The sequence below is a fragment of the Erpetoichthys calabaricus genome, chromosome 4, assembly GCF_900747795.2.
Source record: "Erpetoichthys calabaricus chromosome 4, fErpCal1.3, whole genome shotgun sequence".
NCBI lineage: Eukaryota > Metazoa > Chordata > Cladistia > Polypteriformes > Polypteridae > Erpetoichthys > Erpetoichthys calabaricus.
In genome coordinates, this window is record NC_041397.2 from 10,422,734 (window position 1) to 10,444,707 (window position 21,974).

The 21,974-nt window shown below is 42.4% G+C and overlaps 1 protein-coding gene across 2 annotated transcripts in view; it reads left to right on the forward strand.

Annotated features, from left to right (window-relative positions):
• Positions 1-21,974, forward strand: part of myo16 (myosin XVI) — a 774,098-nt gene that overhangs the window by 384,259 nt on the left and 367,865 nt on the right. For both annotated transcript variants that reach the window (XM_051926297.1, XM_051926296.1), the window contains exon 19: positions 19,224-19,295. In XM_051926297.1, coding sequence (XP_051782257.1) covers positions 19,224-19,295 — 72 coding nt within the window. The remainder of the gene's footprint in view (positions 1-19,223; positions 19,296-21,974) is intronic.

Genomic DNA, 21,974 nt, shown 5'->3' on the forward strand with positions numbered 1-21,974 from the left:
GGGCTATATACAATGGGTATAGAAAAGAATCCCCCCTTCAAAATATTCCCATTGTTTTTGCTTTACAGCCTTAAATGAAGACACACACAAAAAACATTTCTTCCCAGCTTTAATTACTCAATGCAATCTCTAACATCCAAGTGAAAGACATCACAGCTACAGTTCAGAAGAATGATAAAAAATCGAAAACAAGACATATTGAGATTAATAAAGGATCACCCCCTAATGTCAATGTCATTTTGTTGACCCACCTTTTGCTTTAATGACAGCCTTGAGTCTGTCGGGATACTTCTCTATCAGCTTTGCACACCTAGATTGAGCCCACTCAATATTTGCCCCTCTACTCTTCTTTACAGTTTAACTGTTCAAGTTCGGTGAGCGTTGGTGGTCTGCTATCTTCGGATCTTTCCACAGATTTTCACTGTGATTTAGGTCTGGGCTCTGACTGGCCACACCATGTATAAACGGTGCGTACGCACAGAAATGTTGCGTAAGAACGTTTCCATGTTCAAATCGCGATGTGTAAAACCTACACTTGGCGTAAAGCCACGCACTTTTCCACGGTACCTCATACCCTGTCGTACGCAAGTTCTGCACTTGGTTTTGCAGACTGGCGGCACCCAGCGTCAAAGCAGTGCTACTGTTCCTGTGTGGTTACACTTTCTTAGATCCACATCCACGATGGCGGCTCAAGTGCTCCTTGTAGAACTGTTTGTACTTGCATGTTACCGTGAGGTAATTGTACTTATGATACAGTTATAATATTGCACATCCTGTTCCACTTCATAAAGCGCGTATTTACATATGATGTTGATATCATTTTTAAGATGAAATGCAGCAAAATATGTTGATTTATATAATATAGATAAAACTTTAACTTTAACTACACGGTAGGGATGCACCGATACCACTTTTTTGGAAAACGAGTACGAGTACGAACACTTGCATTTCAGTACTCGCCGATACCGAGTACTTAATAAAAACATGATTAGGTATACCCCATGTCTGGAGCATTTCCTCAAACACATGCGCTATAGCCTGGAAGGTGTGCGAGCCGCGGAATTGTTTCGCATGTAATATGGCTCGTTGCGGCGTGAAACTCTCGTCTATCCACTGGGAGGTTAGGCTAATTAGCGACACGGGGCTAACACTGCTTGTCCAAATATCCGTGGTGAAACTAAACGCAGAGGAGGCTTGCAGTAGGCTGTGGATATGTTTTTTCACGGAGTCGTGTAGTTTAGGCAGCTCCGTGTCAGTCATGTAGCGGCGGCTTGGGACATCATATCTGGGCTCCAGAACATGGAGGAGACGCAGGAATCCCACATTTTCTACCTCCGAGAGTGGCTGGTCACTCAATGCAATGTACTCGATAATTGCCTGTGTTATTTTCACAGCACGTGGATTGTCTCTGGACATTTTCTCTCGTCTTGCAAGAGTTTGCTGCAGTGTGGGTTGTGTTGGTTTAGAAGCGTGGGTAAACTCTTTGTACTCGTTGTCGTGTTGGGATTTTAGGTGCTTGATTAAATTACTTGTGTTAAATGCGCTACCTTTTGAGCCTCCTCTGGACAATTTCGCTGAGCACAATTTGCAGTCCGCCTTTGTTTTGTCGTCTTCATTCACTTTGAAATAGTTCCACACGGCTGACATGTCTCGCCTCGCCTTCTCCCCCGCTCTGAGCTGCAGCCGGGGCCTGGGGGCGGGCACTCGGCGCCTGTGATTAACCCCTTACACGCCGCTCAAACATAGACATTTCTCAGACCGTGGTATCGGTCCCCGGTATCGGGGGACTTTTAACGAGTACGAGTACTTTAGAAAATGTGGTATCGAGGCCAGTATCTGGTATCGGTATCGGTGCATCCCTACTACACGGTGCCGCAGCGCTAGCGAGCTTGAGCTTCATTCACGGTTTGTTCCTGCCTCGCGCTGTTTTCATGCTGTGGCTGGCGCGACACTGGAAGGATAAGAGGATAGAATAATTAAACATCACGAAGATATTTTGATGTTCCTTAAAAGTTTTAAAGAATTGGCGTTCTAAGCTTACAGATGGCTTAACGTCTATTACAGAGCTGATTGTGTGGCGATTGGGTATTTGGAGAAAGAAAAGTAAGGACAGGAATTGGAGGTTAGTACGTTTGAAAGAGACAGTACTTCTGTAATAAATTATTTCATTGAAGGTCGCACATGGCGCAGCAAGCCTCTTGCTGTAAGACATGAACAATCACTGCGCCACCGTGTTCCCATGTTTAATAACATGCTTTAACTCATATCATCATGAAAATGATATCACGTATACATCTCGGTATTTTAATTACTCGGAGAGCTGTAATATTACGAACGTAATGGATTCTGTGTCCTGTCGGAGGAAAAGCACGTAGTGATTCAGGCACATAGAGCACATAGAAGATCAAATACAAAACAAAGCATTTAACGGCTACTTTAGTTACAATGGGATTTGAGAAACTAGTAAATTAAACGATGAAGTTTATGATGCTTTACTTTAATGACAAAATAAACTACGTGATTAAAGTGGAAATTTCGAGATTAAAGTTGACATTTCGTGCTTTTTTCCCACTGCGTGCCTTTTTTTTCTCTGTACCCTAATAAGCTTTCATATGACACTCAGACGGTGGGCTACGACTCGCCTTTTCACGCCGACTTTGAAATCTGACAACTTTTTTATTTCAGGCACTGTGCGACTTTGTGAACTTGAGCTTTCGAGTTTCTCCGACACGCTATGTCACTCGATCAACTTCCTTTTGTTGCTTATATAACTGTTTAAACCAACAAATAATAAGTTTTTCTTTGCCTCCATTTGGTATTCGCTGAAATTCTTCTATTTTTCCTTGTACTTTTGCCATTGCCTTTTCACAGAACGCTGGGCTTAAGGGCTATTTATATTGATTTGCATATTCAAAGAGGCGTAATTTTGGGAGGAGTTGGGGCGGGACAGCAAGCGCGTGCACGTGCATTTATTTCCACGCTGAGCAGGATTTATGTAGCGGAAGATCGCGGAAGTTGGCGAACACACAGATTCCTACATCTGGATTTTTCTGTGCGTAAGCACATTTCGGCTTTTGTGCTTACGTCATGTTATAGTGCGAATTCTACGCACGGTGTTATGCATGAGGCCCCAGGACATTCACTTTTTTCTCCCTCAGCCACTGTATGCTCAATTTTGCTGTGTGCTTCAGGTTGTTGTCGTGTTGAAAGGTGAACATTCTGCCCATCTTCAACTTTCTGGCAGAGGGTAGCAGGTTTTCCTCAAGACTTTGATGGTATTTTGCCCCAACCATTTTTCCCTTCTACCCTAACAATAGGACGCTGCCCCCTCCATGCTTTACTGTAGGTATGGTGTGTTGTGGATGGTGAACTGCACTGGTGTACCATTTGGTATTGAGGCCAAATAGTTTGATTTTGGTCTCATCTGACCAGAAGACTTTTTTCTATTTGGCATCAGAATCTTCAAGGTGCATTCTGGCAAAGTTCAAACGAGCCTTAATGTGGCCTTTCTTGACAAGTGCGACTCTCCAGAACAAGCCACAATTGTTGAGCGCATGTCAAATTGTTGTCACATGCACACAATGACCACTCCTTGACATCAAATCCTGTAACTCATTCAAAGAGGCCTCTTGGTAGCCTCTCTTACCAGTTTCCTCCTTGCTTTTCCATCCAGTTTGGAGGATCCAGGGAGGGTCCTAGTAGTACCAAACACTTCTTTACGATGGACTTTACTGGGCTCCTTGGGATTGATGAAGCCTTTGAGATGTTTTTGTCTCCATTTCTTGTCTTATGTCTGTTCACAACTCTATCCCTGAGATCTTTTGAAAGTGGCCTGCCACCCATAGTCAGTTGTTTGCTGTCAGTTGCACTACCAAGGAAGGGAATGAATGCTCCAGGAACAGCTTCACTAATCACACAGATTACAATTGATCACCGGTGGAAGGAAGCCAGTAGGCTTGGGGGGGGGGGGTCCTTTATTAATTAATCTCAGGATTTCTTGTTTTTTATTTTTTTTAATTCTTCTGAACTGTAGCTGTGATATCTTTCACTTGGATGTTAGAGATTGCATTGAGTAATTAAGCTGGGAAAATTATTGGTTTGTGTGTTTTAATTTAAGGCTGTAAAGCAAACAAAATGGGAATATTTCAAAAGAGGGGATTCTTTTCTATACCCACTGTATATATGATACACACACACACACATCTACATATATAAAATCCCTATGTGCGTCCAGGTGTCCATGTGTGGGTGTGTTCTGGTGAAGTGTGCATGCGCGGGGCACGGTGCTATGCGCGATATTACTGTCAGAGAAAGTTAGAGGCGTTTTACGGAAATACAAACCAGTATTACTGCGAGAGGAAATTAAAGGTACACAGTACAGTGACACATATTACAGCCACATACAAGCCAGTATTACTGTCAGAGGAGATTAAAGGCATATTACCGACGCACACGCCTGTATTACCGCCAGAGAAAATTAAAGGTATATTACGGACATACAAGCCAGCGGACGTACAAGACGGTATCCTTCAATAATGGCGCGCACAGGCATCCTTCAATAAGGGCGCGCACAAAAGGCGAGCCTCAAAAGGAGGACCTCAATTGGGCGCAGCAAATAAAGGCGCGCGTAAATAAAGATCTGCACCTGTTGCTCTTCACATATTCGAGAGCCATTTGAACTAAATTATCTATGCGCCCTTATTGATTAGAGCTGTACAAGACAGTATTACTGTCACAGAAAATTAAAGACACACAATACACGGTGGCAGCCCATGAAGAACGGTCAGCTCAGCAAGTAAACATCAACAAAAGAACGTCTGAAAGAAAGAAAAATACGACCAACAAAAAGAATGAGGTCAAAGTCCCTTGCCATTTAATATAGACTGTTCCTACTAATGTTTATGCACTACTGTTCTAGCGCCTGTTATTGTAACGGGCTAAATAACTAGTATTTATATATACTGTCACAAGAATAGTCGGAAAAGGTTTGGGGCAGCCGCCCGTATATTATGCCCTGGCTGCGAATGGTTAATTTGTATTGAGATGTGAACACGTCTGAGTCCAAAAACAGAACTGACTTAAAGGCTGTAAATATGGCGGCTTTAAAGGCCATGACAGGAAGTGATGTCATCCAAAGGGTTGGAACCGTGCGGGATTTCCCGTGGATGGTCTGCAGAGGATTGAGAGAGAAAGTCAGTGCTGCTCGCCACCCCCTGGTCTGACATGGAACTTCTATTATTCAGGCCCTTTAGCTGCCTCCTACTCACACATGTGTGACAATACATACGAGGGGAGACACAAAAATAACCGGATTGGTAAAAAAATATATTGATGAATTACTGCATTCTAAACATTGTCACCTTCTGTATACTCCCCCTCCAGATCTCTACACCCCTCCATACGTATCTTCCATTGATTAAAACAGCACCAAAGTCTTCTTGCTTGAGGCTCTTCAGCAGGCTTGCCGTTTCTGTCTTCACTTCATCCATTGAAGAAAAGCGAGTTCCATTCAGGTCACTTTTGATTTGTCGGGAACAAGTAAAACTCATAGGGTGCTAAATCGGGCGAATAGGGAGGATGATTGAGGACAGGAGTGTTTCCGTCAGTCAACAACTGCTTTACGGAAAACAATCTGATTCACCGTTTTGATGTTTTCATCCGTCCGTGGGCGACCTGGGCGTTGAACGTCTTCCACATTTTCTTGTCCTTTCTTGAAACGTTTGTGCCACTCAGAAACTTGTGTGCGAGACAAACTGTTATCACCGTTCACTGTTTTTATCATTTCATGAGTTTCTGTGGCCGTTTTGTTCAATTTCTCAGGAAATTTGATGTTGATTCGCTCTTCGATTTTTTTTCACCCGACATTATCGTGGCAACTCGTGTAGCAATTGTTGTGCAAATACTAACTGGGCTATTCACAAGATATACCTAGCCGGTCGCGGTTTGAGAGGGCATATAGGAGGGGATTTAGTTTTATGATTCACGTTCGGCTGACTTCCAGATGGTTTTCCAGGAAAGCCCCAAGCCCAGTCCAGTTAATTTTGTGTCTCACCTCGTATATGTTTCCCAGCAGAAAAATTGCACAGAGCATCACACAGTCTCCGCTGGCTTTCCTTCTTCCCATCGGGCATTCTGCTACCTTCTCTTCCTCAGATAAATGACACATTTGTGTGTCGACCATATATAAAAATATACACTTAAATATTAATAAATATAAAATACATGTAAAATATAAACATAAATAAATATGAAAGAACACACACATACAGAATATGTTAGCTCAGAATGTCAAACCACTTTTCCTGGTGAGGAATACCATACAATTTATACTTGTACTAGACAAAGAGCCCGTTTCGACAACGTAAGATGAAACGGGCACGAGTTTGTATCAGCAGTGTATGAAGAACAAATGATAAGTAACGAAGAAGTTGTTTTGTAATGATTGTAGTCTGCTTTACTCATTACTGTACAGGCTTGTACTGTTAGTTGATGAATTTTCCAGGCCTATAGTATAATATTAAATGATGAATGTTCCAGTACAATATGGAATAGTAATAAGTATAAGCACCACAAACCTGATATAGGTGTATTGAATGAATGAGTAATTGAATCAGAATGCGTAATTAGGCCTCGGGCTGTAGTCGAAATCACCTTTCAGGCCTCTAGAGCTTTAATCGAAGTCGCCTTTCTCTTTGAATTTTTGTGGTCGTAAATCCGCCGCCTGCCGCGATGTTGGGGTTGGATGTCGGTCTCGTAAGGTTTTTCGTGCAGCTGCGCAGAAGGCGACTGCGCATTCGGCTTCGGACGAACGTGAGTGAGTGAGTGAGGAGGCAGGCGAATTATGTATTAAGATAGTAGCCCTAAATCACACAAGAAGTGCCACAATGGGCAATGCTGTCTTTTGACAGCCCCCCCAGCCTTGACTCCTAAGAAGACAAGGAAAAACTTTTAGGGACAAATGGAAGAAACCTTGGGAAAGGCAGTTCAAAGAGAGACCCCTTAACAGGTAGGTTGGGCATGCAGTGGGTGTCAAAATAAAAAGGGTCAATACAATACAATACACAGAACAGAACACAAGTATTCCTCAATACAATGCAATAGTGCAATAGAAATATTACAAGTACAGAGCAGAATTTAACAGTAGATGATATCACATAATAGGATTTGGATTTGTTCAGAGTCATTCATCAAGCTGCCTCCCCCAATTGGTAATTCCACAGCTGAGTCAGCCAATCCGATGAAAGGACTTGTCTACCCCACGATTCCTGCGATCCTCCATCAATTATGACTTTACCTTAGGCAGGCAAAACAACTTGGCAGGTGGGCAGTGGCACCAAGTGCCACATTTGAACCGACAAGAGAAACAGAATAGGTGAGGGTTAGTAACACATTCTAACTATCATATTACTTATGGTTTAGTGCTAATAACTAACAACAGAGATGCAGTATGTACAGTTAGTTAATCAGCAGCTCTAGTCAGGGTGTGCTAAACTGAAGTCCTGAGTCTTCAGCCGGGATTTAAAAGCTGAGACTGAAGGGGCATCTCTTATAGTAGCAGGCAGACCACTACACAGTTTAGGGTTCCTGTAACTAAAAGCTCGACCTCCCACTGTTATTTTATTAATCCTTGGAATCATAAGCAGACAGGCATCTTGAGATCTTAATGTGCACTCTAGTTTGTAAGTCATGATAAGTTCAGACAAGTAAGCCGGACCTCTGCCATTTAAGGCTTTATATGTTAAAAGGAGGATTTTGAAATCTGCCCTAAACTTAACCGGGAGCCAGTGTAAGGATTTAAGAACTGGAGTTATGTGTTTGTATTTTCTAGTTCTTGTAATAATTCTTACAGCAGCATTTTGTATTAACTGGAGGCTGTATAAAGAACAGTTTGAACATCCAGTGAACACCGCATTGCAGTAGTCAATCCTACTAGAAATAAATGCATGAATTAATTTCTCAGAATCCTGTTTATTTAGAAAACACCTTAATTTCCCAATATTTGTAAGATAGAAGAAATGTGATTTAGACAACTTTGTAAAGTGGGCTTTAAATGACATGCTAGAGTCAAAGAGAACTCCTAGATTGCGGGCTGGTTCAGTAAAATGAACTGAGTTAAATGATAACAAAATATTGTTGTGATCAGCGTCACTCCCTCCAATAATTAACATCTCTGTTTTATCAGTGTTTAAAGACAAGTAGTTATCATCCATCCACTCCTTTAATTCACTAACACAACTAATTAAAGACAACATCGGAGAAATTTAATTTGGCCTAAAAGAAAGGTATAACTGGGTGTCATCCGCATACGAGTGAAAATTAACATGATGTTTTCTATTGAGAGATCCCAGCATCACCGTCGTAACCAAACCTGTTTTCTTTTTTCTTCGTTTATAATCTTGATTAAAAGCGCACTTATTTTGTTATACTTGTAGCTTTTGTGAAAGTGTTTATTTGATATTTGGAATACAGTCTTCACGCATTATACACTTCATGTCAGCATTTTGTCATTAGTACCATAACATGAAAAAAGTTTCTGTTTTAGTTATGTGCTCAACATTTCTTGCCTTGCATTTCCTGTCATCCTGCATTTACATTGATCGTTGTAGACACAGAACACACATGCAATGCATGTGTTCCAAATAATGATATATTATTTACGCTGTACAACTCCAGGCACCTCACACCCTGATAAACAGACTTGAGGTGGGAGAACTTTGTGTCCGACTTGAACTGTGGCAGTGAGGGTGATGGGATAGCAGGCTGCTTGCTGCTTGTGCTGATCGACACATTTACAACACAAAAGATGCTGATGAGGAGAGGAGTGAAGGAATTTAAGGTGGCCTGGGATTATGATTTTTTTTGTAGGCTTCAGGGATTCTAGTGTTAATGTATGTGCTGTAATGTAGTCCTCACACTGCAATGGGAACCTGGTAGGACAAAACTTTGTTTCCTTCAGATGACTGCTCACAGTGTTTTTCATTCCACTCTCCATTGTTGGATTATGTTGGACTTTGTTGTTAGTATTTATTGTTTGCTGTGTAGTAAATGTAAATAATTATTGCTGTCAGGGACCTGGGGAGGGCATTTGTGTATGCGCTTTTGTGTAGTATTGTTTTATCATTTCATTATTTAATTAATAATCCTTTATTATCTTTTTTATTTATCGATTCAAGGATTCTAATGTTAATGACAAAACTGTAATCCAAGGTAGTTGTAGTTGTTATCTAATGGTGCGAGTGATGAGTAGAAACAATAACAGACTGATGATCATGATTCAATCTTCATCTTTTTGGTTCCTTTTTAATGAGTTTGCTTGATTAATCTTCTTCCCAGCAACCCCTGCACCATCCGAATCTGCCCAATAACACAAAACCACTGGGGCTGCTGGGAGTTATGGGTATTTTAAGTAGCGCTTATACCCATAAAATGGCAATTAGGAGGTTCAGGATCATCAGTAATAATGTGACGCCAAGAACAAAAATGAACATCAATGAAACTTGACATGTTGGATTCTACTGAAGAAGCATCAGTTTTATTGTTTGTGTCAACACTTGTTAACTAATTCACATGATCATCACTTTCGGGAATTCGGTCAATGGTTCAGTTTCAGTTTGCCATTGTGGTTTTGGTTTGAGGTTCCACACCAGCCTCATGAATTAGAACTTAAGAACATCAGAACAATCGAGTTGTGAACAGGCCATTCAGCCCCATAAAGCTCGCCAGTCCTATCCACTTAACTCCTCCAAAATAACATCAAGTCAGGTTTTGAAAGTCCTTAAAGTCCTACGGACCACCACACTAATTGGTTATTCTAAGTGTCTGTAGTTCTCTGTGTGAAGAAAAACTTCTAAATGTTTGTGCAAAATCATTCATCTTTCATCCTTTGATTTTCCTGACAATGTCTTTCCCTAATCAAGAGTCTTGTGGAGTCCGAATCTATTCTGGTGGCATTTAATACAAGGCAGGAACGGCCCTAAATTGGACACTAGTCCATCACAGTGCCATTACTTTTATTTATTTGTTGTATTAGTTTTATTTATTTGTTTTAATGCATTGTCACACACATGCACTGAATGAAAGTAATTCCACACCAGACCAAGGGGTGGCAGAGTGCACTAAATCTTTTTCTTGCTTTCCTGCAGACCGTTCATGAGAAATTCCGTCTGACCCCAATGACGTCACTTTTGGTTTTCTGGGCCCCATGATGATGTCACTTCCAGTTTCGGGCCCTTTAATGATGTCACTTCTGGTCTCGAACCCATGCATGAAGACCTTTCCGGTTCCAGCCCTTTTCCAACTCCACTGTAGATGATCTCATTTCCTGTTCTGGCCTTTAAAGCCGCCATCTTAGCACCATTCCATCAGTTTCGTATTGAACTCAAACCTATGCACATCAGTGGTCTAACTTATACCTTTTTTGCAACAATATACGGGTGGCTGGCCCAAACCTTTTTTCGATTTTTGTGTCTACTTATTGTGACAGCATCATCTTTCTATAAAGAAAAACATCTCAGAGCACTCAGTCAATCAAGATCTATAGAATGTGGACTAAAGGAATGCCAGTTAATAATACAAAATGGGAGACCTACAGGAAGCAACCACTGAAAAAGACTGAAGGGTTTAGGTGCACAGAACATTTTTAACATCCAAGCCAGAAACTGCAGAGTAGGAAACAACTAAGTGGTGCAAAAACACTCAAAAATATTTTATGGACCAAAGGAGAGTTCTGGTTGGAATTTCCTCTAGACGTTTAGCACTTTAGCTCAGTTAGAATATTAGAAAAGTCCGGACGAGAACAGGCCATCCAGTCCAACAAAGCTCGCCAGTCCCATCCATTTAATCCTTCTTAAGTAACATCAAGTCGAGTTTTGAAAGTCCCTAAAGTCTTGCTGTCTACCACGCTACTTGGTCTCTTATTCCAAGTGTCTATCATTTTTTGTGTAAAGAAAAACTTCCTAATGTTTGTGCAAAATTTACCCTTAACAAGTTTCCAACTGTGTCCCCGTGTTCTTGATGAACTCATTTTAAAGTCACCATCTCGATCCACTGGACTAATTCCCTTCATATTTTTTAAATATTCATGAGTTATCATAAAGTGGCAGAACGTATAGAAATATTTGTGATTTCTTTGCTGCATGATGTTATGTGATTCACTAGATGGCAGCAGATTACTGTCCTAAACGTTTTCCAGGCTTAACTCTGTAAAGTGGTTCATTACACTGCAAAAGGAGACCCAACAACTTGAAACAGTTGGGGGCCCCACCTTGGTGACCCCTTATAATCAGATCTTGCCTGAAAGCTTGCATATTGCAATCTTTTTCGTTAGCTAATAAAAGGTGTCATTTTGCTTGACTAACACGGTACACACTCTCATAATTTTAAATAAACAAAGAAAACATGCAGTAAATGTGAAGGATGTCTTTTAAGACTGGAGTTCAGAATAGAACTAACTCCAGGACGGCCAAACTGCTGGTCATATGACTTCCAGATACAGTAGGCAAGGGCAGGTCAAGGGAAGCAGACGATGGAGGTGAAGTCAGAGGTCCAGATGACACCACTTCTGGGTCCAGCCCCTATTGATGATGTCACTTCCAGTCCCGGCCCTGATGACACTACTTCTGGGTCCAGCCCCTATTGATGATGTCACTTCCAGTCCCGCCCCTGATGACACCACTTCTGGGTCCAGTCCCATTGATGATGTCACTTCCAGTCCCGGCCCTGATGACACTACTTCTGGGTCCAGCCCCCTTTGATGATGTCACTTTCAGTCCCTCCTCTGATGACACTACTTCTGGGTCCAGCCCCCATTGATGAGGTCACTTCCAGTCCCGCCCCTGATGACACCACTTCTGGGTCCAGCCCCATTGATGATGTCACTTCCAGTCCCGCCCCTGATGACACCACTTCTGGGTCCAGTCCCATTGATGATGTCACTTCCAGTCCCGGCCCTGATGACACTACTTCTGGGTCCAGCCCCCTTTGATGATGTCACTTTCAGTCCCTCCTCTGATGACACTACTTCTGAGTCCAGCCCCCATTGATGAGGTCACTTCCAGTCCCGCCTCTGATGACACCACTTCTGGGTCCAGCCCCATTGATGAGGTCACTTCCAGTCCCGGCCCTGATGACACTACTTCTGGGTCCAGCCCCATTGATGATGTCACTTCCAGTCCCGGCCCTGATGACACTACTTCTGGGTCCAGCCCCATTGATGAGGTCACTTCTAGTCCCGCCCCTGATGACACTACTTCTGGGTCCATCCCTCATTGATGAGGTCACTTCCAGTCCTGATGACACCGCTTCTGGTTCTGGCCCCTTTGATGACATCACTTCCTCTGCTTTCCTTTAAAACCACCATTTTGACCATCTCAAACCAGTTCTGTAGTGGACTCTAATCTGTAATACATTTATTCAGCTAATTTTGCAGCCAGGAAACCAATATACGGGTGACTGCGCCAAACTTTTTGTGTCTCTTTTTCAAGTTTATGACACAGGTTATATAGCGCCCTGATATGTGGAGTACAAGTCACAGGAGGTTCTGCTCAAGCTCTATAATACACTAGTGAGGCCTCATCTGGAACAAGCTGGTCATATTTGCAGATGATTCCAAGCTTGGTGATTTGACAGATAATCTCAGGTCAATTGAGTCAGAGGAATATGGACAGCAGACAGCCTTTGGGCAGATTTGTGGCAAATGACATTTAATGTCAGTAAATGTAAAGATTTACACATAAGAAGAACAACTGTGAGATTTGAATACACAATGGGAGGTCTGAAAATCGAGAGTCCACCTTATGAGAAGGATTTAGGAGTCATAGTGGACTCTAAGCTATCGACTTCCCATCAGTGTTCAGAAGCCATTAAGAAGGCTAACAGAATATCAGTTTATATAGCGCCTTGATGTGTGGAGTACAAGTCACAGGAGGTTCTGCTCAAGCTTTATAACACACTGGTGAGGCCTCATCTGGAGTCCTGTGTGCAGTTTTGGTCTCCAGACTACATAAAGGACATAGCAGCACTAGAGGTGGTCCAGAGAAGAGCTACTAGGCTGATTCCAGGGCTACAGGGGATGAGTTATGAGGAAAGATTAAAAGAGCTGAGCCTTTACAGGAGATGAAGAGTAGACATGATTTGAAGTGTTTAAAATGATGAAGGGAATTAGTCCAGTGGATCGAGACGGTGACTTTAAAATGAGTTCATCAAGAAGACAGGGACACAGCTGGAAACTTGTGAAGGGGAAATTTCACATAAACATTAAGAAGTTTGTCTTCACACAGAGAACCATACTGAATAAGCGACCAAGTCGTGTGTTAGACAGTAGGACTTCAGGGACTTTCAAAACTCGACTTGATGTTACTTAAGAAGTATTAAGTGGATAGGACTGGTGAGCTTTGTTGGGGTCGATGGCCTGTTCTCGTCCGGATTGTTCTGATGTTCTAACTGAGCTAAAGTGCTAAACGTCTAGAGGAAATTCCAACCAGAACTCTCCTTTGGTCCATAAAATGTTTTTGAGTGTTTTTGCACCTCCTAGTTGTTTTCTACTCTGCAGTTTCGTGGTTTGGATGTTAAAAATGTTCTGTGCACCTAAACCCTTTAATCTTTTTCAGTGGTTGCTTCCTGTAGGTCAGTGTCTCCCATTTTTTATTTGTAACTGGCACTCCTTTAGTCCACATTCTATAGATCTTGATTGGCTGAGTGCTCTCTGAGATGTTTTTATAGAAAGGTGATGCTGTCACAATAAGTAGACACAAAAGTCGTAAAAAGGTTTGGACCAGCCACCCGTATATTGCTGCAAAAAAGGTATAAGTTAGGCCACTGATTTGCATAGTTTTGAGTTCATTACGGAACTGATGGTATGGAGGTAAGATGGCGGCTTTAAAGACCAGAACAGGAAATGAGGTCATCTACGGCGGAACTGGAAGGGTTCTCCTCCATGGGCTCGGACCCGGACGTGACATCATCAAAAGAGCTGGGACCAGAAAGGTCTTCGTCTGGGTTTGAGTCTGGAAGTGATGTCATCACGGGGCCCGGAAAACTAGAAGTGACGTCATCATGGTCAGGCGGTCTGCCCGCAAGCGAGAAAAAGAGTTAGTGCACTCCGCCACCCCCTGGTCTGGTGTGGAATTACTTTCGTTCAGTGCACATGTGTGACAATGTATAAAAACAAACAAATAAAACAAATACAACAGATACATGAAGGTAATGGCTCTGTGATGGACTAGTGTCTAATGTTGGGTCGTTCCTGCTTTATTTTAAATGCCACCAGAATAGACTCGGACTCCACAAGATTATGGAAAGACATTGTCAGGAAAATCAAAGGATGAATGAGCTTTCCAAAGTCGTCAACTCAAAATGATGGTCCCCAGCTCGATCAAAGCTTGAAATACGCCAACTTTGTTAATGTTTATGTATCGTATGATTACAACGAGTACCCTTGCAAGGCGCTTTACAATAAAGCTCTGCACGTTTTAAAGTTTTTCGGTCAAAAAAAACACTCAGCCTCAGAGTAAACATTTGCACAGCTGCCCCCCAACTAACGAGCTTTAAAAGCTTTACGCTTTATGGATCTGTCCTCAGTCGACCCCCCGGCTAACGGCTGTGATTTGTGGCCTTTCACTGATAATGGCCGAGTGTGTAAACTGACTGGTGTGCCTCAGGAAGCAGCGCTCGTCTCCCTAGAGTGGCTTCGCTCTAAGTGGCATCGTTTAGTGCAACTGCAGAGACAAATAATTGCAAGACGGCTGTTAACATTTAGCCGGCATTTTTGCCGCACTCAGTCGGGATCAATGCTGGCACCTGCTGACTGCTGCTCTGCTGAGAGAAGTGGACAAGAGGTGGACTGCCGGCCTCAAAGTAAAAAAAAAAAACAGAAATCGAAAGAGCGTGAGCCGCCTCAATTTGGGGTGCTCGTGAGAAATGCATTGATTTTAGGACGTGTATGATAAACGAGAAAAGTGGCATCGGATATTTGAAGTATTAAATTGCGTCCTTCAATTTCAATCTTTGAAGACTATATATTCTCAAGGTTAATAGAAATCTGTTGTTTTTCAACCAGTGATAGTGGGCTAGTAAAAGAACAAAAATCAAAAATAACATCGTATTTGTAATCACTGACCTTAAAATATCTGAAAACGATACCCTACATGCTTACGTCTGAAATTTGTCATTTTTCACCCTCTGGTTGAAGGTCCATGGAGGCCTAGATCCCTAGTAAACAATAAAAAATCTACTATATAATAAAGGGGGCGCCCCGATGCCTGGAGAGCCCTGGTCCTCAGCACTTCCGCCACACCCGGAAGTGCTGGTGGGAAGACTACCAGGGACACCTGGAGTGCTTCCGGGTGCATGGCTGGTACTTCCGCCTCACTGGGGAGGTTAATAGGGAGGCACCTGGAGCACGTCTGAGTGATTATAAAAGAGGCATTATGTGAGAGTCCTGCACTTTGGGGAAGTACTGGGGTTGTGTGTGCACTGTAAATAAATGTGTGTTGGGTCAAAACGATGTCTGCCTGTCTGTGTCCGGGCCATGCTCCACAATATATATATATATATATATATATACAGTGCATTTGGAAAGTATTCACAGCGCATCACTTTTTCCACATTTTGTTATGTTACAGCCTTATTCCAAAATGGATTAAATTCATTTTTTTTCCTCAGAATTCTGCACACAACACCCCATAATGACAACGTGAAAAAAGTTTACTTGAGGTTTTTGCAAATTTATTAAAAATAAAAAAACTGAGAAATCCCATGTCCATAAGTATTCACAGCCTTTGCTCAATACTTTGTCGATGCACCTTTGGCAGCAATTCCAGCCTCAAGTCTTGTTGAATATGATGCCACAAGCTTGGCACACCTATCCTTGGCCAGTTCTGCCCATTCCTCTTTGCAGCACCTCTCAAGCTCCATCAGGTTGGATGGGAAGCGTTGGTGCACAGCCATTTTAAGATCTCTCCAGAGATGTTCAATCGGATTCAAGTCTGGGCTCTGGCTGGGCCACTCAAGGACATTCACAGAGTTATCCTGAAGCCACTCCTTTGGTATCTTGGCTGTGTGCTTAGGGTCGTTGTCCTGCTGAAAGATGAACCGTCGCCCCAGTCTGAGGTCAAGAGCGCTCTGGAGCAGGTTTTCATCCAGGATGTCTCTGTACATTGCTGCAGTCATCTTTCCCTTTATCCTGACTAGTCTCCCAGTACCTGCCACTGAAAACCATCCCCACAGCATGATGCAGCCACCACCATGCTTCACTGTAGGGATGGTATTGGCCTGGTGATGAGCGGTGCCTGGTTTCCTCCAAACGTGACACCTGGCATTCACACCAAAGAGTTCAATCTTTGTCTCATCAGACCAGAGAAGTTTCTTTCTCATGGTCTGAGAGTCCTTCAGGTGCCTTTTGGCAAACTCCAGGCGGGCTGCCATGTGCCTTTTACTAAGGAGTGGCTTCCGTCTGGCCACTCTACCATACAGGCCTGATTGGTGGATTGCTGCAGAGATGGTTGTCCTTCTGGAAGGTTCTCCTCTCTCCATAGAGGACCTCTGAAGCATTTGACAGAGTGACCATCGGGTTCTTTGTCACCTCCCTGAATAAGGCCCTTCTCCCCCGATCACTCAGTTTAGATGGCCGGCCAGCTCTAGGAAGAGTCCTGGTGGTTTCGAACTTCTTCCACTTACGGATGATGGAGGCCACTGTGCTCATTGGGACCTTCAAAGCAGCAGAAAATTTTCTGTAACCTTCCCCAGATTTGTGCCTCCAGACAATCCTGTCTCGGAGGTCTACAGACAATTCCTTTGACTTCATGCTTGGTTTGTGCTCTGACATGAACTATCAACTGTGGGACCTTATATAGACAGGTGTGTGCCTTTCCAAATCATGTCCAGTCTACTGAATTTACCACAGGTGGACTCCAATGAAGCTGCAGAAACATCTCAAGGATGATCAGGGGAAACTGGATGGACCTGAGCTCAATTTGGAACTTCATGGCAAAGGCTGTGAATACTTATGTACATGTGCTTTCTCAATTTTTTTATTTTTAATAAATTTGCAAAAACCTCAAGTAAATTTTTTTCACATTGTCATTATGGGGTGTTGTGTGTAGAAAAAAAAGGAATTTAATCCATTTTGGAATAAGGCTGTGACATAACAAAATGTGGAAAAAGTGATGCGCTGGGAATACTTTCCAGATGCACTGTATATAGTTATGAATGTGCATATGCATGGGAGACTCTGGTAACAGTAATTGCCCACCAAACCAGGAGATGGTGGGTGGCACGGTGGCGCAGTGGGTAGTGCTGCTGCCTCACAGTCAGGAGACTTGCGGTTCACTTCCCGGGTCCTCCCTGCGTGGAGTTTGCATGTTCTCCCTGTGTCTGCGTTGGGTTTCCTCCCACAGTCCAAAGACATGCAGGTTAGGTGCATTGCAGATCCTAAATTGTCCCAAGTGTGTGCTTGGTGTGTGCCCTGCAATGGGCTGGCACCCTGCCCGGGATTTGTTCCTGCCTTGCACCCTGTATTGGCTGGGATTGGCTCCAGCAGACCCCCGTGACCCTGTGTTAGGATATGGCAAGTTGGATGATGATGATGACTGACTGACTGACCAGGAGATGGTGCTGTGTTCTAATACCTCCTTTATATTGTAAATATATTTTCACCTTGTAGCACATCCTGTAGAAGTCTGTCAGACTTGACTATAACACTTTGATCTGTATACTTGCACCATTACAAAGTTTTGGAGGGTTTAGATCAAAAGCAATATACCCAAAATCATGATTTACTTTATCTGATTAGATAAAGCATCCACCCTGCGTGGAGTTTGCATGTTCTCCCCGTGTCTGCGTGGGTTTCCTCCGGGCGCTCCGGTTTCCTCCCACAGTCCAAAGACATGCAGGTTAGGTGGATTGGCGATTCTAAATTGTCCCTAGTGTGTGCTTGGTGTTTGTGTGTGTCCTGTGGTGGGTTGGCACCCTGCCCGGGATTGGTTCCCTGCCTTGTGCCCTGTGTTGGCTGGGATTGGCTCCAGCAGACCCCCGTGACCCTGTGTTCAGATTCAGCGGGTTGGAAAATGGATGGATGGATGGATTATATAAAGCATTTATGTTTACAAGTTGCATATTTACATGGCCCATACAATGAATTGCTGTAGTGCTTATGCGCTTTAATTTGCTATTTCTGCACAAAGTAGATGTCTTATGTATTTACTTGCCCACATTATCTATGAATTGATTAATGAACTGCTTGTCCTTTGAGTCCAGGCTCCTGCTGCTGTCTGCATCCAATTTCCCCTTTGTGGACAAAAAAAGAGTAGTGGCCCTTTATTTAATTCACCCTAAATTAATGCAGTGCCTGTCACCCTGGCCGTCATCATACATACAGTACATACTGTACAAGTGTATGAATACAATACACAGCCACACCAGCATACTGTAGGGTCCAGAAAGCTTACATGGCTTTATGTGTTGTCACCAGATGAAGAGACAAGCAAAGCAGGTACAGTTGGGTTCATGCCCTTTTGAAGTGCCTGGCACTCATCAACGTGCACAAGCTCTTCACATGCAGTACACATATCTGGGGTGTGCAGGAAGCACGAGGAAAGAGGAATCTGGCACACATCGCACAGGCTCAGTTTATCCAGGGTGAGGGATCATGTTGCCCACTTGCGAGCTGCCAGAATTAAACCTCTAATAAAGCAGAAGTGGAAGCAATGACTTTGTTTATCTCCATTGCAAAGGCGCCTGCCAGCCACACCTGCAAATCCTCATCTCAGTTTGTGCTGTCAGGCGGGTGGGCCAGCAGCCAAAGCTAAGATCACCTTTAGGGGTCTCTGCCAGTTATAGGACAATGTCCGGGCCAGCAGCCTGCAACTCTTTTAACAATGGTGCCCTCAGAGATTCTCAAGCTGCTTATCTGTCCCAGCACACTGTGAGCAACACTGAGCAAGTACATTCTGGACCTGTTGGCCTGCTCTGCTATCAGGTCATTCATCCCTTTTTGTTTCTCTGATTGAGGAAAAAATAAAACATGAGGTGGAAAAGATGTGCCCTGTGTTGGCTGGGATTGGCTCCAGCAGACCCCCGTGACCCTGTGATCAGATTCAGCGGGTGGGAAAATGGATGGATGGATGGAAAAGAAAGTTTCACGTCATGGCGAGCTCTTACTGTGTGAGTAAGAAGAAGAGCTAGCATATCCATAACTTATTTAATGTTATTGTTTTTTTTATCTCCAGTTGCTGGCATGCTGCAAGTCTCATCAGAGGACCTCGGATCTGCACTAACGTCTGATGTGCAATACTTCAAAGGTAATGTCTTTTGATTGAGACAGAAACTGGCATAGTCTGGGATTAAATATCAAAGGGTGGGCGCTATATAAAACTACACCAATCAGCCACAGCATCCAAACCACCTGACTAGTACAGGATTGTGTTGGTCCCTCTGATCGATTGATCTATCTATCTATCTATCTATCTATCTATCTATCTATCTATCTATCTATCTATCTATCTATCTATCTATCTATCTATCTATCTATCTATCTATCAAATAGTGTCTTTCATATCTATCTATTATCATATAGTGCCTTTCACATCTATCTATCTATCTATTATATAGTTCCTTTCATATCTATCTATTAGTATATAGTGCCTTTCAGATCTATCTATCTATTATATAGTGCCTTACATATCTATCTAGTGCCTTTCAGATCTATCTATTATTATATAGTGCCTTTCATATCTATCTATTATCACTATCAAATAGTGTCTTTCACATCTATCTATCTATCTATCTATCTATCTATCTATCTATCTATCTATCTATCTATCTATCTATTATATAGTGCCTTTCATATCTATCTATTATTATATAGTACCTTTCAGATATATCTATCTATCTATTATATAGTGCCTTTCATATCTATCTATTATTATATAGTGCCTTTCAGTTCTATCTATCTATCTATCTATCTATCTATCTATCTATCTATCTATCTATCTATCTATCTATCTATCATATAGTGCCTTTCACATTTATCTATCTATCTATCTATCTATCTATCTATCTATCTATCTATCTATCTATCTATCTATCTATCTATCTATCTATCTATTATATAGTGCCTTTCATATCTATCTATTATTATATAGTGCCTTTCAGATCTATCTATCTATCATATAGTGCCTTACATATCTATCTATCTATCTATCTATCTATCTATCTATCTATCTATCTATCTATCTATCTATCTATCTATTATATAGTGCCTTTCATATCTCTCTATTATTATATAGTGCCTTTCAGTTCTATCTATCTATCTATCTATCTATCTATCTATCTATCTATCTATCTATCTATCTATCTATCTATCTATCTATTATATAGTGCCTTTCAGATCTATCTATTATTATATAGTGCCTTTCAGATCTATCTATCTATCTATCTATCTATCTATCTATCTATCTATCTATCTATCTATTATATAGTGCCTTTCAGATCTATCTATTATTATATAGTGTCTTTCAGATCTATCTATCTATTATATAGTGCCTTTCAGTTCTATCTATCTATCTATCTATCTATCTATCTATCTATCTATCTATCTATCTATCTATCTATCTATCTATCTATCTATCTATCTAATAGTGTCTTTCACATCTATCTAGCTATATATTATATAGTGCCTTTCAGATCTATCTATTATTATACAGTGCCTTTCAGATCTATCTATCTATCTATCTATCTATCTATCTATCTATCTATCTATCTATCTATCTATCTATCTATCTATCTATCTAGTGCCTTTCATATCTATCTATTATTATATAGTGCCTTTCAGATCTATCTATCATATAGTGCCTTTCAGTTCTATCAATCTATCTATCTATCATATAGTGCCTTAAAACCAGCTTCCTAATATTGTGTAGTTACCCCTTGTGCCACCATGACAGCTCTGACCCTTCAAGGCATGGACTCCGTAAGCTCAACCAAGTTTGTTGGTTGGTTTGTTGGTTCTTTATTTCGCCTTATACAATTTCTTGTATTCGCATACCCCTTGGGGTCTGAGTGCAGTGTCAGCCATTGTACAGCGCCCCTGGAGCAATTGAAGGTTAAGGGCCTTGCTCAAGGGTCCAGCAGAGTAGGGTCTCTTTTGGCAGTGACGGGGATTCGAACCAGCAACCTTCAGGATACCAGCACAGATCCTTAGCCTAAGAGCCACCACTCCGCTGAAAGAGGCCATTGCCATCAGGGGATACCGTTGCCACAAAGGGGTGTATGTGGTCTTCAACAGTCTTTAGGTAGGTGTTGCTTATCAAAGTCACATTCACATGAATGCCAGGACCCACGGTTTCCCAGCAGAACATTGCACAGAGCAACACACTGGATGTGTCGGCTGGTCTTCTTCCTACAGGACATCCTGCTGTCATCTCCTCCCCAGATAAATGATGTACATGAGCCTAGCTACCCACATGATCTAAAATAAATGTTATCAATCAGACCAGGCCACCTTCTTCCATTGCCCCATGTTCCAGTTCTGATGTTGAGGGGCCCATTGTAGGCACTTTCAGCAGTGGACTGGGATCAGTATGGCCACTTTGACTATTGTGTGCTGCACTGTGTGCTCTAAAACCTTTCTTTCATGGCAAGGTTTAGGTTTTTCAGTAATTTGTACCACAGTAGCTCTCCTGTGGGATCAGACCAAGCAGGCAAGTCTTCCTCTCCCCATGCACATCAATGAGTCTTGGGTACCCATGACCCTGTCAGCGGTTCACCGGTTTTCCTTCTTTGAACCACTTTTGGCAAGTGCTAACTGCGGCATATGGGGAACAGCCCACAAGACCTGCCATTTTGGAGTTGCTCCACACTTGCCCATTTATCTTGACAGGGGCCATAGAAACATGAAAACAATCTGGACGAGAACAGGCCATTCAGCCCAACAAATCTCGCCAGTCCCGTCCACTTATTTCTTCCAAAAAAACATCAAG